This window comes from Mycetomoellerius zeteki, unplaced genomic scaffold (genome assembly GCF_001594055.1).
Source record: "Mycetomoellerius zeteki isolate Tzet28-1 unplaced genomic scaffold, Tzet1.0 scaffold252, whole genome shotgun sequence".
NCBI classification, from domain to species: domain Eukaryota; kingdom Metazoa; phylum Arthropoda; class Insecta; order Hymenoptera; family Formicidae; genus Mycetomoellerius; species Mycetomoellerius zeteki.
The window spans coordinates 619,448-636,268 of record NW_017257230.1 but is presented as its reverse complement, the minus strand read 5'-3'; the positions used below and the strand labels follow the sequence as shown (position 1 = coordinate 636,268).

Here is a 16,821-nt window from a genome sequence, read left to right as displayed (position 1 = left end):
TTCGAACGTTTCAACTACGAAACTCATCTTCGGTCCATCATCGCAAGATAATCTTCACCCCCGTTTACATATTATCAAAATTAATCCCGACACCGAGAGAGAGGGGGAGAAAAAGAGAGAGATAGAGAGAGAGGGACAGACTGACAATCGAGGGCGGTCGGCGTCGTGGAAGGTAAAGCGGGAGCTTGAGCAAAGTTGAAAGAAAAAAAAAACGAGCGTACTTCGCACCGAAGCGTCGACGCTTCGTCGCATCTTTGTGCTTATCCTCTTTTTTTTTTCTTCTTTTCGATCTTATTTCTAAGGTAGCAAGATTAATCGCCGGTCTGAATGATCCGCCGATTAACGCCACCGTCGTGGTCGCAGCAAATTAACACGTGTTAATTTTTGGTTGTTCCTTTTCTCCTTGTCTTTAATCGTTTTCCATTGCAACTTGCAACAACTTGCAAATACATAGAGAGAACGGAAGAACGAAAGTGAGCAGAGAATCTCGTTATCCGGATTGGCCCGGATCGCAAAACATTTCGGAGCACAATGCAAAGAAGCAAAGATATCTGATTATGTTACTGGATTATCGTGTGTGAAAGCATTAATTTGGTAGGCAGTTTTAGAAGCAAAGGACACAGGCACATGCACATTCTGTTTATTAATCGGGACAATGTAAAACAAAACTGCTGTTAGAGTCAGTATTCACATACGCATTCAATTAGGTCGCCTTAAGTTGATCGGCTTAAGAGGAACGCCGCCTTAACAATTAACGCACGCACACACACGCCTGGGGATTCGTGTGTACATATACTTATATATACGTATATATACATATATATATGTATATATATATGCACACAGAGTGTCTCCTGTGTCTACTGAAACATTCCTCCAATTATGGGTTCTTCCGCGCGCAGTCGACTTTCGCTCAGGCGAAAAGATCAAATATTTGACAAGTAAAGTTGAAATTTTCGTTAAGGCAAAACTCGTTTTAAATTAGCTGAAAAATTAGCTGCTCTCGCATCTCGGAGTACAGTTTTATAATTCGAGGAAAATCCTTTAATCTCGGACGTCGGGAATTATCCTAATTAGATTAAGTCAAAATTTTCGTTACGAGGAAGAGGGTTCGATTTTCGGGTTCGTCAACGAATCCGTATAGCAAGAGGCCTTCGACACGACGTTGACAGCCTGTGTGTGTGTGTGTGTGTGTGTGTGTATATACCTGCACACGACACGCAGTTACGTGTGTATATGCACCTTTTACTTGTACTTACATTTACAGACATACACATACAAATGAGTATACAGCGCGTTCTCGAGTTTCATCGACGAACTTTCGTGATTCATCCAGCGCACTAAAACGGAACTTTTTAATGGGTACTCTCACTCGCGAGTACCCCGTTACTGAAATTTCGGCGAGAATGGGACTGTATATCGAATCGACTTAAAACAAACGTAGATATCCTCGTCATACAGAATCGATAATTACAAACGTTTCTATATCGATTTACACTCCAGCTTCCTCACCGTTGATAACGAGATACTCACGCAGGCAAGAGTACCTAATGAAACTGAAAAACTCCGTTTTGGCATCCCGAAGAAATCATGCATTCGTCAATAGGATTGAGAATCGCTGTATATTTATATACATCTTTCGACTTGCGCATCTCGACGCGACTGCGTTTCTCGTTTCACGCATACGTTCCTTCGTGTATATGCACGTGTGTCGCGCGTGTATGTGTGAGCGTTTGTATACATATATGACGTGTTCGTGCTCGTGTATTAAATATGTATATGTGGGCGTCATAAACTTTACACGCACAGGAGAATTGCCGCCGGATAGGGATCGTCGGCGTGGAGTCCGGCGGAGCTTCGTTTCGCTCTCTCGCGCAGTCTCTCTCGTCCAGTTTATCCTCTTAAGACTAAATCTGCGTTAATTTATCGGGGTGTACACAGGGTGTGTGTTAGAAGTAGTCCGCTCATATAGTCCGTGATATACGGTACATTGATTGTGACGGCGCGCCGAGAGCACCGTATATTCTACACTGTACATTCTCGCGATTCTTCTTGCCCTTTGTATTTTTAGACGTCGAGGATGGTGTGCGATCGATTAACGCGGAAGTTGATTTAAACGACTCGAAGTGCTGCGGCTTGATATATAACAGTATTTTTCGACACGAATTGAATACAATTAATTGTTATCAATTCTTGTGTAAAAATTAATTTCTGTGAAAAAATTGTTATTAATTCCAGCGGACGAGACGATTCTTGCAATCTATTGTATTTCTAGGATTTTAAAATTGAAGGGACAATTTTGAGTAAATCAATTTCCGTGCGATCAGAGCCGCACACCAATCGCAGATCTTTCACAGGAAGTAGTACTTTCGACTTTCCTATATATCGAGATCGTCTTTAAAGATGCTTGAATAGAGCATCTCGTTGTACTTCGAATAAGATCCTTCTTAGGCCGAGTGATCATCTACCGGTAATTACATCTTGCGTGTAAATCGTGCGATATTCCCGAGCTGACGCGAGAATCGTAACTCACGATATCGAAACCCTTCCACATTTCTGTCAGCATTCGCAAAACACTTTTGTAAAAGAACAAAGATCGGTTAACTCCGAATTTGTCGACCACGTCGCCGAGAAACGCTTGTCGAAATTATTGACTATCGTAAACGTTAAATCGCGTCCACCAAGCGTTTATGTAGTTGACGTTTAGTTTATATCGTCAAAGAGCATATCGTATCGACTTTATTATTGATGAAAACGTCACGCACTTGTGTTTCTCAGCTACGTTAGAGTTCCGCAGGAAAATATCGCGAACTATCGATAGCACGTTAGTGCACCCGACGGGATAGAGCGGAAAAGCCGAAAGAGCAGGCAGAGAGAGAGGGAGAGAGAGGTACGAGGTGTACTTCCTACTTGTTATTCGTGGCGACCGGTCTCGGAAACGGTTTTACTACTGTTCGGCGAACATGAAATTTTCCCGCGACCGATGCTCACGCGCGATATCACCGACGTTTCCCACGACTCTCGTAAAAGGTGCTTGCCGAATGTAAAGGGAGCCGGAATACACCGACACTTGCCCATCGGTTCTCCCTCTTCCGCTCTGCCACGCCTCGACTGCTGCTTCTTTATGCAAGCTTTGTGCAAGCGATGATTTAAAACGCATCCAGCTGTATTCTGCGCGAGAAGCCGCTTTTAGCGAATTTAATTGTCAATCAACACGTTTTTATCAACGTTCGCGTTCTGATCGAGCAGTGTTGGAAGATGAGAGACGTTATCGATGTTCCTGATGAAGCCATCCTGACGCCAGTAACGAGTAATCAGGAAAATGTTCAACGCGATACCTATACCTCGATATGAATCTTGTTTTTATATTTGTGCTTTAACTTCTACCGCAAGAGAAAGGATCACATCCGATTTCTCGCTTTTGACGTCACAATTTAGTACAATAGCGATGTGATCGGGAGTCTTAATTTTTATCCCCTTCTGCTATTTTCCTCCTTTTTTCCCCTTCATCAATATATCTTACAGAATTTCCCTTCCCTTGTAACCGTGCGGAATTCTTGATGATTCGTGAAATGCGACTGGAATGCTACGAAGAAATGTAGAACGAAGAGGAATCATGATAAATGGCTGGGTTATTATTAGGTGCCGGCAATGCTGCGAGAGCGAGCTTTCGTTAAGTACAAGCCGACTGAATTATTCTCAAGAGAGGCACAACGGAAAAGTAGATTTTACCAGACAAGGGACAGACTGAAAATTGTTTCTCAAGACTCGTCAAATTAGTTTGGACGAAAATTAAACTTCTACTTTTCGACACTTCTAGATCGGTAAAACTGCGCCTTCATCTAATTTTGTTCTTTCTTCTAACTTATCACACGTTTGTAAAAAATAGTTTATTTTAAATAAAAATTGAGCTCTAAATAAAAAGCACGCTCCTCAAGTTCTATGCGAAACGTACTACGCAAATTTATGCGATTCGAGAGGATAAAATATCGCGAAATTATCAAGTATACGAATATATTTCGTACATATAATGCGATGAAATAATGTCGTATACTTCACTCCGTTATGCTGCAATAGTGCGATAACTAAAGCACCGTTTTCGCATTTAATTCGATAAGATCGAGAAGTTCTTACATGCTTACACTAATGACTCGTTCGGAGAAACGGCGTCCGTACGCTTCTTTTCGTATACGCTGATGACACAAAATTTAGCGGGACGGCGAAGTTCGGATCTTTTTTAGATCCACCAAACTCTTGAGTACTCGTGTCTGCGATCGAGAATCTGTTCTCGACGGTCGGCGCGAGCGGCTTGCTTATCAAGCCGACACGTAGAGTAAGTTAAGAGGACGGATGGTAGCGATGCGTTAACGCGTGAACCGAGAGCGAGCAGCTTACTTTGAAAGTGGCATGAACCAAATCTCATGGATTTCGTTAAAGCGAACACGTGATATCGCGGTCTCTTTGCCCGCGAATTAATTAATTCATTAACGTTATTTCACCGAATCTGGTTTAAACTCTTTGCAGAATAAGCGGCTCCGCGGTATACACGACATCGAACATACAGGGATGATCTCGAGAAGAATATATTTTAGCAACGAATTTTTTGACGAATCGGAATTTCTTTCTCAACCAATAATTTCAGGCAATTTAATTAGAGAATACGTCTTTAGAAAATATGCCTTTAAAAATTCGTCAAAGAATCCGTCTTCTAAAATAATTTTAGGTAATAACCGGACATATACAGCTTCATTCCGATATCGCCGATTGGCGTAATTTTCACTTCGTGTGGCCAACTCTTTGACGAGTTTTGATACCCTGGAAGACGTCCCTTCCGCGTTCTTGTAGTCGCCAACATTAGACATCGAATCGCTCGACGAATCTATTCCACGCCTGTAAACGCTGTGAAAAATTACGATCGCAAGCTATATACACTGAAAAAATACTAAATTTAACAAATATTCGTTTGAATAGTCCTAAGTAAATATTTACTAAATGTAAACATATATTTATTTGATACAAAAATCATCGATTTAACTATTATTTTGTTTATTGAGTAAATATTGATTTATTGTAAATAAATATTTACTTAGCACTATTCAAATAAATATGTATCAAGATTTAGTAAATTTTTTCCAGTGTACGGAACTTGTATCCGGCTTTTGGGTTTCGTTTCTCGAGCGAAGTCGGACGCAAAGGAACACCGTCGGCGTAGAAAACTTTTCAACGCCGAGGCGCGCGAATTCTTTCGAGACAGACGCGTGCCTGTGAAATTCTATCGGTAATGCACTTCCCGATGTCGAAAGGAAAAATGCGCGACCTCGGCGTTCCGCCGTATCAAAGTGGATCGAGTCTTCTCAATTCCGAAGAAGGCTGAACATTGAACTTCGCGTTAAGACACCTCGAACGTAGAATCTGTAGTCGCAGCGACCTCGCTGGCAGACCGACCGACGGCGCTCGAGATCCATCTCGACGGAAATTCAGCCGAGTTGGAGAGTCCTAAACGCCTCGCGATTGCAATTCTATCGATCTAACGCGTTAACGGCAGTCGTCGTCGGCAGGAAGCGACTGTCTTCGCGCGCGCCAAGTATTTACCAGGCGTCCGCTCGCCTCCTCTCGAATCGCCACTCTCGACGTGACGACAGTCGCGCTTCGTCGACGCTCCCTCTTACCCTAAAGCCCCTTTGTATGTATCGTATGTACACGCAGAAGTAAAGCGTACTCGAGAGGCGATCGAGAGGCCACGCTTCGCCAGGCTGCGTCGCGCGATAATGTCAACGCACTTATCGGCTTATCAGCGAATTCCGCGGCGGCGACGCCAAGTTACGATGACGTTAGGAGCGGGAGGTCCGCGTTCTTACCATGGCACCAGGTTTCCCGGAATCCCCGGGCTTTCCGGACTCTCCCCTCAGTCCCATGGGGCCCTGAAAGTAGATAGACAGAATGCCCATCAGCATGTCTCGCCGCCGCATTCGACGCGGTATGGCGACCCCGCGCACGGCGGGTCTCGCAGGTGGTGGATCAAGCGCGCGACTTTTCCGTCGCTCGGAGGAGGATATGCAGGTTCTAACTTGTATTCGGTCTTTTTGTCATGCAGAGAGATTTCGTATACCTTCGTAACATTGTGCGCACGCCTCCTCCCGTCTTTCTTTCTCGTGTACCTACTTCGTTCTGGCGATAAAGTCCAATTCGTTAATTAAGCCACGTGCCACAATATCCTACAACTCTTTCAGTCCCAAAATTTTTTTTCACTGACAAAGAATGGAGAAAGAAATCTTGTGTATCACATATTTGAATGTATTGATAAAAAAATAAACAACGTTATTTTTGTTTTTAGACGGAAAATATATCGAAAAATTGCAGTAAACTCACAAAATGAACTGAAAGAGATACTAACGCTATAACAACGCAACGTTCGGAATTTTCAGAACGCGATTTTTTTTTTGCAGAAAAAGCGAAGGACACAGGACAGTTTTTTTTTTTTTTTTTTCCGAGAACGTTCGAGGGGGAGGGTCCCGTCTGCGTTCTATCTGCCTTTGTGCGTCCTGTATCCGCGTTTCCTTTTTAGAGCGCGCTTAAGGCTACACGTGTGTGCGTGTGTTTCGAGTGCATGCTGTGTGTAATCTGGAGAGAAAATACGTACGGGTAGTCCCATCGGACCAGGATCCCCTTTGGCACCCTTTTCTCCCTGCAACGTGAAAAAAGAAAGAGCGACGCGTGAGAACGGGCTTGTCCGCATTGCAATCGTGTCGCGCACGCAAAAAGGTGATCTCAAAGATCACCGGCGTGAATAGCTTCACGCCTCGGGAGTCACATCGCAAACGCGATCTTTCTCGCATACGAAGGGTTCTCAACTACCCTTCGCAGCTTCTTTTCTCCCATTATTTTGCGATCAGAACGAATATATCTTTCTCGACTGTAATTTACTTTTCATATCGTCACGATATAAAATAGAGAAAGTTAAAATGTCCAAAACAGAATGAATTTTTTTTTTTAATTTTGTTAGTTAGCGCGTTGTAAATTTTTTGTTCGCTGCAGCACGAACTAAACTAATAAACGTGAAAAAATAACGCCATTTATTATTGCGATCATAACCGGACTCGCTGTAGTTGTTATGTTTCCCAAATTCAGTGATAGTATGATGGAGATAAATAAAAATATAAAGTTTGATGTATAAAAGGTTTTTCACGATGGTTTTTGCGAACAAAACGGAGCGATGCAAACAGATCGATTCTGTTATTCGATGTCTGCAATCTCGAAGAGAGAAATCAACATTCGTTTTCCATCGCGCGAACGCGAATGCGTATAACTGCTTTCATATTCTATACACGCGGACAACAGATAGATAATGGTTACTGACAGGATCGCCCTTGGCGCCATCGTGTCCTCTGTCACCCTTGATTCCAGGTGGGCCCTGCAGTCCGGGGGTACCAGCGGGTCCTGGGGGTCCCGGCGGGCCCATTATCTGTGCATCGACAATGTCACGAATTAGAAACTATCGACACTTAAATCAGAGGTACGCGATGTGATTTTTCGTGCTACATCACATGCGATTAAAGCTGGCGGCACACGATGTTTATTTTCTTGCTAGATTGCTAGATAGAATAAATTCTTGCCACCATATTGGCTACGATGCTATCGCAGTATCGCAGTCAATACGATGGCAAGATTCTAATCCAGCTAGGAATCCAGCAAGAAAATAAGCATCGTGTGCCGCAGGTTTTAATAGGCGCGTTAAGGAGAAAAAGCAGCTTTTTTTTTACAACTGCTGCAAAATTTGTTAATACGATTGGTCTTCTTGTCCTTAGTTCCTCACTGGATGTAAACCAATCATATTAAAGAATCTTCGAACTGCAGTTGTAAAGCCGTTTCTTCTGTTCAACGCAGCCTTTGTTAATTAATCACTAAAATTACACCACACAGAACTATGTTCAAACTCTCACCTGAGTGTTATCTAAAAATTATTTTACACTTGTGTACTTTTATTTACCGAATATTAAACAAGAATAAAATGATGTCTGGAAAGTACTTGGATGGGAATCTGAACACGCCCTAGAACGTAGAATTTCTAATTTATTAGATTGCGATCTAGCACGAAAAATCACATCGTGCTTTTTATCGATTAAGAAAAGGTTATTCCGTAAGTAATTAATTTTTTGGTTCTAAAGCTATGGAGATTTTGATCGATTATAGTTATAAAAAAGACATAATTATAATTTTAATCGATAATAATAATGAAAAAATAAATAATTATAAAAAGTAAATTATTGTTGCATTTTATTTTCCTAAAAATTCCGACGCGGATGAATGTATCATAAAATCGAGGAGAAAAACGGATTTTGTTCGACAATTTTTACAGCTTTGAGCGAATTGGTTTATAATCCCCATAAATCGTGCCGCAAAGGGTTACATAACTACATAAAACGCGGCCATAACGGAGCACAAAGTCGATGTCGCAATGGCGCGACCGAAAATTTAAAACCCGCTCGAACAGACAACACGGAAGCAAAGTAATATTGTCCGCCGTATTTTTATTTTTTTGTTTTTTTATAAACATTACCGTATATCGCGGTAACTACTGGACGCATTCGTGAGAGAACGACGCGTTTTCGTGAGTTAACTTACCACTTCCCCGGCGTTCATCTCGAACGTGCCGTCTCCCTGCGAACAAACGCGCATTCGTGTTCATACATGTTGTGTATTACTATCACGTTACACTATTCAATGTAACATTAACGATTTTTCCATCGTGCATCCTTCCCCGATCAAGGGCGATTCTTTTGTCGCGCGATCGAGAATGAAGGCAACGAAGATATCTCAGATACAAATTGTCACATACCTGTCTTCGCCTGAGCTTTTTGTACTTCTATGGATGGAAGGTCGATGTCCCGCCATGAAAAGAAATTTATTTTATCGTGAGATACTGCCTAATGCACACTGTCGAAATCGCAGTTCTGCGATCGCACCGAAACTGCGATCGATCGTGAAGCTATTGTGACAAAAATACGATGGCATTTATGCGGTAGATGCGGTAGTTTCGCGATCGAAATCACGGCAGCTGCACTTATCAACGATCGTCCGTAAAAGATATAGATATTATTCTTCGATAATAGAATCTTGCTCAAATTTATTGGATCCTGAATAAAACTAATTTCTGCAAAATCATTCCGGTGAGATCATATTTCATACGTATTGTAATCATGATTCGATTTAATCAAAATATTAAAAAGGCAAAATAATAAATATGTAATTGAAAACATACATTATTACATAAATTTTATATATAATTCCTTATATACTTTTCTTATTATATAATTCCTATTATTTATATTTATATAATTTTTTTCTACATCATCATATCCATTTTTATTAATTTTATTTTATTATATAAATTCATTTTTATTATTTCTTTATCGAACAGAGATTAATTATTGATATCACATTAATTTTCAAAACAGCATCAACGCAAGTAACAATATTTAACAAACTCACCGATTCGCCTTTCTCTCCCTTTTCGCCTTTCAGCCCAGGATAGCCCTGTTGACAAGTAGAATCACATAAGACGGAATATTTATGATAAGAAGGGTTGTTGAAGCTATGTGACGTTTAAGTCCATTTAGGTACGTACCGGTGGACCGGGTAGACCCGGAGGTCCCATAAGGCCGGGGGGACCAATATCGCCGTAGTCGCCCTTTTCACCTTTAGGTCCGGATATTCCCTGAAATAAGGGACAGACAGACGCGATACATAAAATGTTACAGCTTTATTCTTTAATAATTTAAGTATGCTAGTAGCATGTCAATTCGATGATCAAAAATTAATTTGTGGACTTTATTATCTTAGTTAAATAATTATGTTGTAAGGCCGACAGTATGTGGCGCATAGTTTGACTGAAATAAATGTATTTAGGAATTTATATTAATTATTATTATCCCAACATCTAGCTTTAATCGTCTTTATATATTCTTTATATATTTATGTAATGTATTCATATATATTGGATATATTTTTATAGCTTTATTCTTCCTTAATTCTTCCTTTGTTTTACCTTCCATGTTTTACGTAATACCAAACTTGCACATTAATTAGATTTAACACATTAACATTCGTAACATTATATAGGTATAATTGATGAAAATTGCATTGATATAATGTTACAGGTATTATGTGTTAGTAACTCAGCGCGCAGTACGGAAGGGATATCTAATATTTTGTAAACATATTATGATATCTGTTACATTGCGGGATATATCCTTCTTGGACTATCGCACTCAATATTCTTTTAATGTCTATATTCTTTTAATGTCAATATTCTTTTAATGTCTTTGGACAACGCAAGAATTCGATAATATGTACTTAACTCATTCCTACTAATAACTCGAAAATCACATTTTTTATATCATTTTTGAAGTAAAGAAGCGATATATTGCTACTGAAAGAAACGTTAAATCTAATAAGGCATCGAAAAATACAGCAGAAAATATAGCGGACAATAAGTACATATAATATAATACTACGAATTTATTTTCTTACAACTCTCGGAAGGTTCTCTCTCGCATTTGCTCAACCTGATTCAACAATCATTGCAACGTAAAATACGCTGGCATTATGCAAAAGTCCGACGAGGCGAGGGATATTAAATTTTCGTCACCTTTGTAAAACACGGTGGCTATAACATCTCCCGAATATTACACCGTGAAGGGCGTGGAAGACGAGGAGATTTGGGGAAACCATTTCTCATTTGCGTCCCACTTACCGGTAATCCGGGGGGTCCTTGGATACCAGGATCGCCGTCGGTTCCATTGAGCCCCTGCAAGCCCTGCAGTCCCATCTCTCCCTTGGGCCCTGAAAGCGAATTTGCCGACCGTGAGCTGCTCGGTTGCTCGAGCTCGCCGAAGTTAGATTAATTCGCGCGCGTGAGCGCGATCGATGACGTTCCGCAATTCCGAAACGCGCGCGAGGCAAGAAACCTCCTGCCCACTTCGCCTTCCGTCGTTTTTCCGTTCTCGACTTCATTTTGCTCCGGGCAATTTCCCCGTGCCGGGAATACTTCCGGCGTGTTTATCGCATTTCGGTAGAACGACTCACCCGAGGGACATCCGCAAACACTTGACGTTTATTGTTGATCTAAATATCGGAGATCTCTGAATATATGTATACGGATCGCATTTAACCCGTAACTGGAACACATGGATTCTATATAGCAACCTTGCGGGATATTTTCCTAATTTTTAAATAGTGTAATGATTTGGAATAATTTTATGTTTTACGATCTTATTTTTCACAGAGTTGCTCTATTCATGTAGGTTTATAATTATCGTACTCTATTTATGCTAAATTCCAGTGCCTTTTTAAAGAAAATAAAAGTAGGGTAATTATTTTTTGTACTATATTTATGTTAAATTTCAGTTGTTTCAAATGTTTTAATTCTTAAAGAAAAAATAAAACCAATGACTAAATAAAACTAATAACAAAAATTATAAAAACTAATACAAACAAATTACAAATGTTTCAATTCTTGAAGAAAATAAAACTAATAACAAATAGTGGGTTCCAAGGAACGCATGTTCCTGTAATGTCATAAAAAATATGTGTTCCTGTTACGGGTTAATGATGAAAAATAAGGAATAATTTTTTAGATAAATCATAACAAAACACATACTTGATTTGTAATATAAACTGATTTTGAAGTGGCAGTAAATGAAATATTGTCACTACATTAATATCTTTTGCATTGTCTGCCGATACTTTGATTGACATCATGAAAAGCATTTATCAAAAGACTGTCACGTTAACAATCCCTCAATGTTTGCTGCTAAACGCGCAATAATATTCGCGACGTCGCACATAGCAATGATAAATATCGATCGTCCGATGATCCTTTTAGAAAACAAACGTTTAATTAAATATTCAATTCGATACGAAGCGGATTAGTATTTAATTTCCTATATCGAACGATCGGCGTTATTAACTTTTGATTGAAATTTTTCGCGGAAGGCGAAGCTGGCACGCATTACCGGAAGAGAATCGAGGGCACAGTCTTCGAATTCTTTTCCTTAGGGGCTAACGCGGGGTCGTTTTCAAGTTTCGTGAGGGAACTTTTCGAATTGCTCCACTATTACATATCTTCGAAAAGTTAAACAAGAAATCTGAACTGATCTCGCGCCCGTGTTCAGTGGACCCGCATCCGATATTCTCTGTATGTTTGCATAATCAAACAGAAAAGTAGGATTTTTTAACATCACGTTCATTTGGCATACATTTTGAAATTATTCGATATATATTTTGAAACTATGAGATATTATTCTTTTATACGATTATATATATGCAAAAATATTCGGAAGAAGGTGCGGTGCCATTGATGACACAGTAAACGAACCGTGTAACGAATATCTGTCTGCTTTTATTTTCCTAGAAAAAAATTCGATATACCGTGAATTTTAAAACTTCTCGTATTGAACGTAAACTATTAAAAAATCAACTAAAAACAAAAAAATGATAAAAAAAAAATAAAAAACTTAGCAATAAAATCTGATTGGTAAACATTAATCGTCGTCGATCGTCGATTATCTTCTGAAAGACGTGGCTATTATTGCTAACCATCGTTTTGAAAAAGATTACACGAGTTCCGTAATTTTCGGATTTTTTGTGCGAGTGCATGGGGATATAGAAGCGCGGTTAAAGGTATGTACGAAGGATCGCGGATTTTCGTGGGAGGATAACTCCACGAGGAATAAGAGGACGGACACGATCGCTTTTTTTCGGTGCTTTATCCTTCGTCTTTTCCCGCCGCGGTAGAATGGTTTCGTGATAATCTACCTGGTAAACCCGCGTCTCCCATGGCGCCCTTTTCGCCCCAGTAACCCCGTTCGCCGGGCTCACCCTTCGGACCCGGCAGGCCGGGGGCACCCCTCGCCAATGCCAAACCGCTCTCACCCTTGAAACCCTACAATGACACTGCAAGGTCAGATCCAACCAGGTCCTCCATGTGCGCTGTCAATTTCTTTTTCATTTTTGCTTCTGACGAAGCGTTAATCTGTCTTGTTTCAGAGAGGAGGGAGAGGAGGAGAGGATGGTATTTCGAGATCTACGTCAATTAATTTGATCGATCTTGGTACCTCACGCCTGTTCAATTTTCACAGTTTAATTTTAAGTGATAATCTGCATAATTGAATCTCTTTTTTACCTTAAGTGCCAAGATCGTAAGTGCACAGCTACTTTTGTACTACACAATGAAACATCCTTGAGGTCTAAACAAGTTTACTTGATGACGTAGACAACGACTACTAATACTCATGCGACTACGAAGGATTCGTTAGTTAGGGTTCAAATTTAGTAGAAAATTGAGGACTACTAATATATCTCTTTCTCTCTCGTGCTATGATAACATCTATGATTTATAGTCTCTTCTCATAATTACAACCTGTAGAGCCAGTCCTACTACTTAAAAGGATCCTTTCTTGTTCGCGAAACGCAAAAAGGTATCTCATAAATTTTGATTTAATACATATCGGCAATTCCACGTACATTTATGCAGCAATAAAAACCTTTCAATTTACATGCATCGTTAAAATGTAACGTGATATGATTTATACCGCAAAATATTAACAAATTAATATAACAAAAAAAGCATAAAGGAGTCCTTTAAATTCAGAAAATTAATATTTTTATTATATAATTTGTGAAAAGTGATTCATCGGGAACATAAGAAATGTCACGCGAGAGAGAAAGAGAGAAGGGCGGACGAGGGATAGGACCGACAGAAAAAGTATTAAATAAAAATAGATAAAAATATTAATATCGCGCGAAAAATGAGCATAGAGAGAGAGAAAGAGACACCATAGTCGCGGCAGTATAAGCTACAAACTTTGACAGGATCTTGAATACTTACGCGACAGCCTGCAGGCGCTTGCGATCGCCAGTCGATAGAGTTGCGAGAGCCTCAACACAACAACAAGCCGGGGGTAGTAGTGGTTATTAGTGATTAGTGAATCGAACCGATACACGCGGGAGAGTAGTGGGGTGGTGTTACTCGCTACATAAACACAAATTAGTTACACAAGCTACGTACACTACACGCCGAGGATCACTACTCACTAACTGTACATATACACACGCACACACGCACGCTATCAAAAGCGCTCGATATCGCCTCCGTCATCCTAAAAACAACAATGGCGAATGCCGTGGACATCTATATACACAGTCCACTCAAAAATACCTTAGAGATCTTTTAATGAATTTGGAAGTCCATTTTTCCTTAGCAAAAATATCGAAGACATTATGTATTAGTTTCTTTACATTCTGAAAAAAATTTATTAAATTTTAATATATACCTCTTTGAATAGTACTGTATAAACATTTACAGTAAATATTTACTCAATAAAAAAATGAGTTAAATTAAATTAATGGTTTTGTATCAAATAAATATATATTTACATTTAGTAAATATTTACTTGGAACTATTAAAAAAAATATTTATTAAAATTTAGTTTTTCTTCAGTGTATGTCTGAAAATTTTAAACTAAAATTTTTGAACTGTAGTAATATAATTAATGTAGTAATTATAATTATCGAACGTTATAAAGAAAATATGGAATTAAATTTTGCAAGCAAATTTAAATTTGATGAAAAACAAGTTAAGGGATCTTCCGTAAAAATCAAGGTACTTTCAAAAGAGATTAATTCCTAGTATTGTCTGAGGATCCGTCTCCAAGATATTTTTGAACAAATTGGCGTACTCCGTATACGTTATCTGTAGTTAAACGTACACTTGGCCGCGGCTTTGCAATCGGGACGCACGCAGCGCATCCGGAACAAGCATCCCGGTTTCGCGTCTCGTCAGAGAGGCAAATCGAGCGGACGGGCAAAGTTGCGAGCGAGCTTGCTTTGTGGTCGAATGGCGAATTTTACGGTTCGGTGAGCCGAAGGTAAGTATCGCGAGCGGACATGTGTATCCGCGAGTTTACCGTCGCAGTTCGACCGCGAAACTGCAGCGGAACTGCCAAAGTTGCTCCGAAGGGTAATTCTCAGTGTCTGATACCGTGTCTATAAAAGCCAGATTGCAAGATTTGCGTACATTTCGCATTTAATCGCATTTTCTGCAAATGCATTATATTTCCATTTACTTGTAAAATTATTCCGCATCATAGTCACAAAAAGAAATCGCGAAATATAATGGCAATTACGTTAAGAGAACGATTCTTCTTATGACAGAAAGGAAAACGTTAAAAAGGGACTGATTTGTGCTCAAGAAGGTGTAAATAAAAGGAATAGTGTTTTTTATGGATTCTGACTTTATGAATATGATAATATTAATAACAAATTGGGGGCAAATAGGGAATATCTTGAAAAATTGAGCACGAACATGGTGTATTTATGCAAATTTCAATATTTTTGCTTAATTTTTCCTCAACCAAAACTTAATAAGTGCCATTTAATCTCTCATTGCATTTTAATTCAATGTAGTTCTACATATCTGAAAAAATGTGTTTTTTCATTGAAAAATGTGAAACTCGTGCATGTATTTTTTTACTCATTAGTTTAAAATTTGTCATGCTTTTAGCATTACACGTAAACGCTATCAAAAGTATACTCGTTCACTAGCCATTTCACTGCAAAAAATGACTCGTAATTCCACAAAATAAAATACATAGAATTACAGAAAATTTAATAACTTCTAAATGGGACAGAGCACTTTTCTGTGGTAAACACATAAAACGAACAAACGAATTTTCACACATTACAGTAAGAAACACATATTTGCGCATTAAATGTACATAAAATGATGAACATTTAAAATTAAAATGTTTAAAAATTAATATCGTTAATTTATATGAAATTTTATTTCATAGAACAATAGTTTATTGTACAAGTATAATTATTTCATAGAAAATTTTTACGTATGTATATAATACTCTTCTCTAGGCGTAATTTTCAATCGTTACATTTAAATTAGCAAAAAAAATTTATTACATATATTTTAAAATACTATAGTGCGAAATGCTAAAGTATAATAAAAGTTAAGAATAAAAGAATTGAATAGAATTCTATTCTTTGATAAATTATAACAAATCTCATTATTCATTGTCATTAATTCAATTTAATTTTAATTCAATTTTCATTAATATATTATATTTAATTTTAATTAATACATTTTTTCAAGAAAATATTAAGTTTCTACTTTTATATATACCATGCTGAGATTGTCTAAAAATTATGTTAAAATGCAACCGCATTTCGGCTTGGTAGGAAAAGAGAAAATTTGAGAAATTAATATTTCTTGCAAAACCAGAGCAATAAATTTCATCAATAAACTCACGAATCACATTTCGGTTGACAATTTCGAACACGTTAAATACCACGGTGGTCACCTATGGTCAGAGCAATCACATCGAAGCGTTTCGTTAATTTTTGACACAACCACGAGCGTTCAGGAAGTCACATGTTGTGACAATGGATCAATTAACGAGTACACATGTTTAAAAATTTTCATTTTATCTTTATACAATTAAATGCGTCGCGCGTTCTTAATTCTAGAGATGCTGTCATTCGCGGAAAAAATAAAAGCGTCTACGGAGGATGCGCTGCGCGTGGTCGCCGTTTGCAATAGCCATCGGAAAAGTTACGATCGCTCGGCAGATCTACGAGTATACTTACGATGGACCCGAAAGAGTGGTACGGTCGCACGCCAAGCTCTTAGGCGCACTAGTTTACAGGTGTTAGGCGCGTAGGCGTGTAATTCGGCCGGAAGGAGAGCGCTTTAAGCCCGCCACCCCTGTTCGTTCGCTCGCTTGCTTGCTTGTTTGTTTGCCAGCTCACAGT

At 38.9% G+C, this 16,821-nt stretch overlaps 1 protein-coding gene across 16 annotated transcripts in view; it reads right to left on the bottom strand.

The window, feature by feature from the left end:
• Positions 1 to 16,821, bottom strand: part of LOC108723922 (collagen alpha chain CG42342) — a 171,717-nt gene that overhangs the window by 8,656 nt on the left and 146,240 nt on the right. For 11 of the 16 annotated variants that reach the window (XM_018449968.1, XM_018449962.1, XM_018449963.1 and 8 more), the window contains 9 exons: positions 12,817 to 12,943; positions 10,754 to 10,842; positions 9,626 to 9,715; positions 9,490 to 9,534; positions 8,837 to 8,863; positions 8,623 to 8,658; positions 7,358 to 7,462; positions 6,641 to 6,685; positions 5,859 to 5,921 (listed from right to left, as the gene is read on the bottom strand). In XM_018449968.1, the coding sequence (XP_018305470.1) occupies positions 5,859 to 5,921; positions 6,641 to 6,685; positions 7,358 to 7,462; positions 8,623 to 8,658; positions 8,837 to 8,863; positions 9,490 to 9,534; positions 9,626 to 9,715; positions 10,754 to 10,842; positions 12,817 to 12,943 (627 nt within the window). Of the gene's footprint in view, positions 1 to 268; positions 4,900 to 5,780; positions 5,922 to 6,011; positions 6,169 to 6,640; positions 6,686 to 7,357; positions 7,463 to 8,622; positions 8,659 to 8,836; positions 8,864 to 9,489; positions 9,535 to 9,625; positions 9,716 to 10,753; positions 10,843 to 12,816; positions 12,944 to 16,821 lie in introns of those variants that run through there. The other 5 variants (XM_018449978.1, XM_018449975.1, XM_018449977.1 and 2 more) reach the window with 5 other exon arrangements.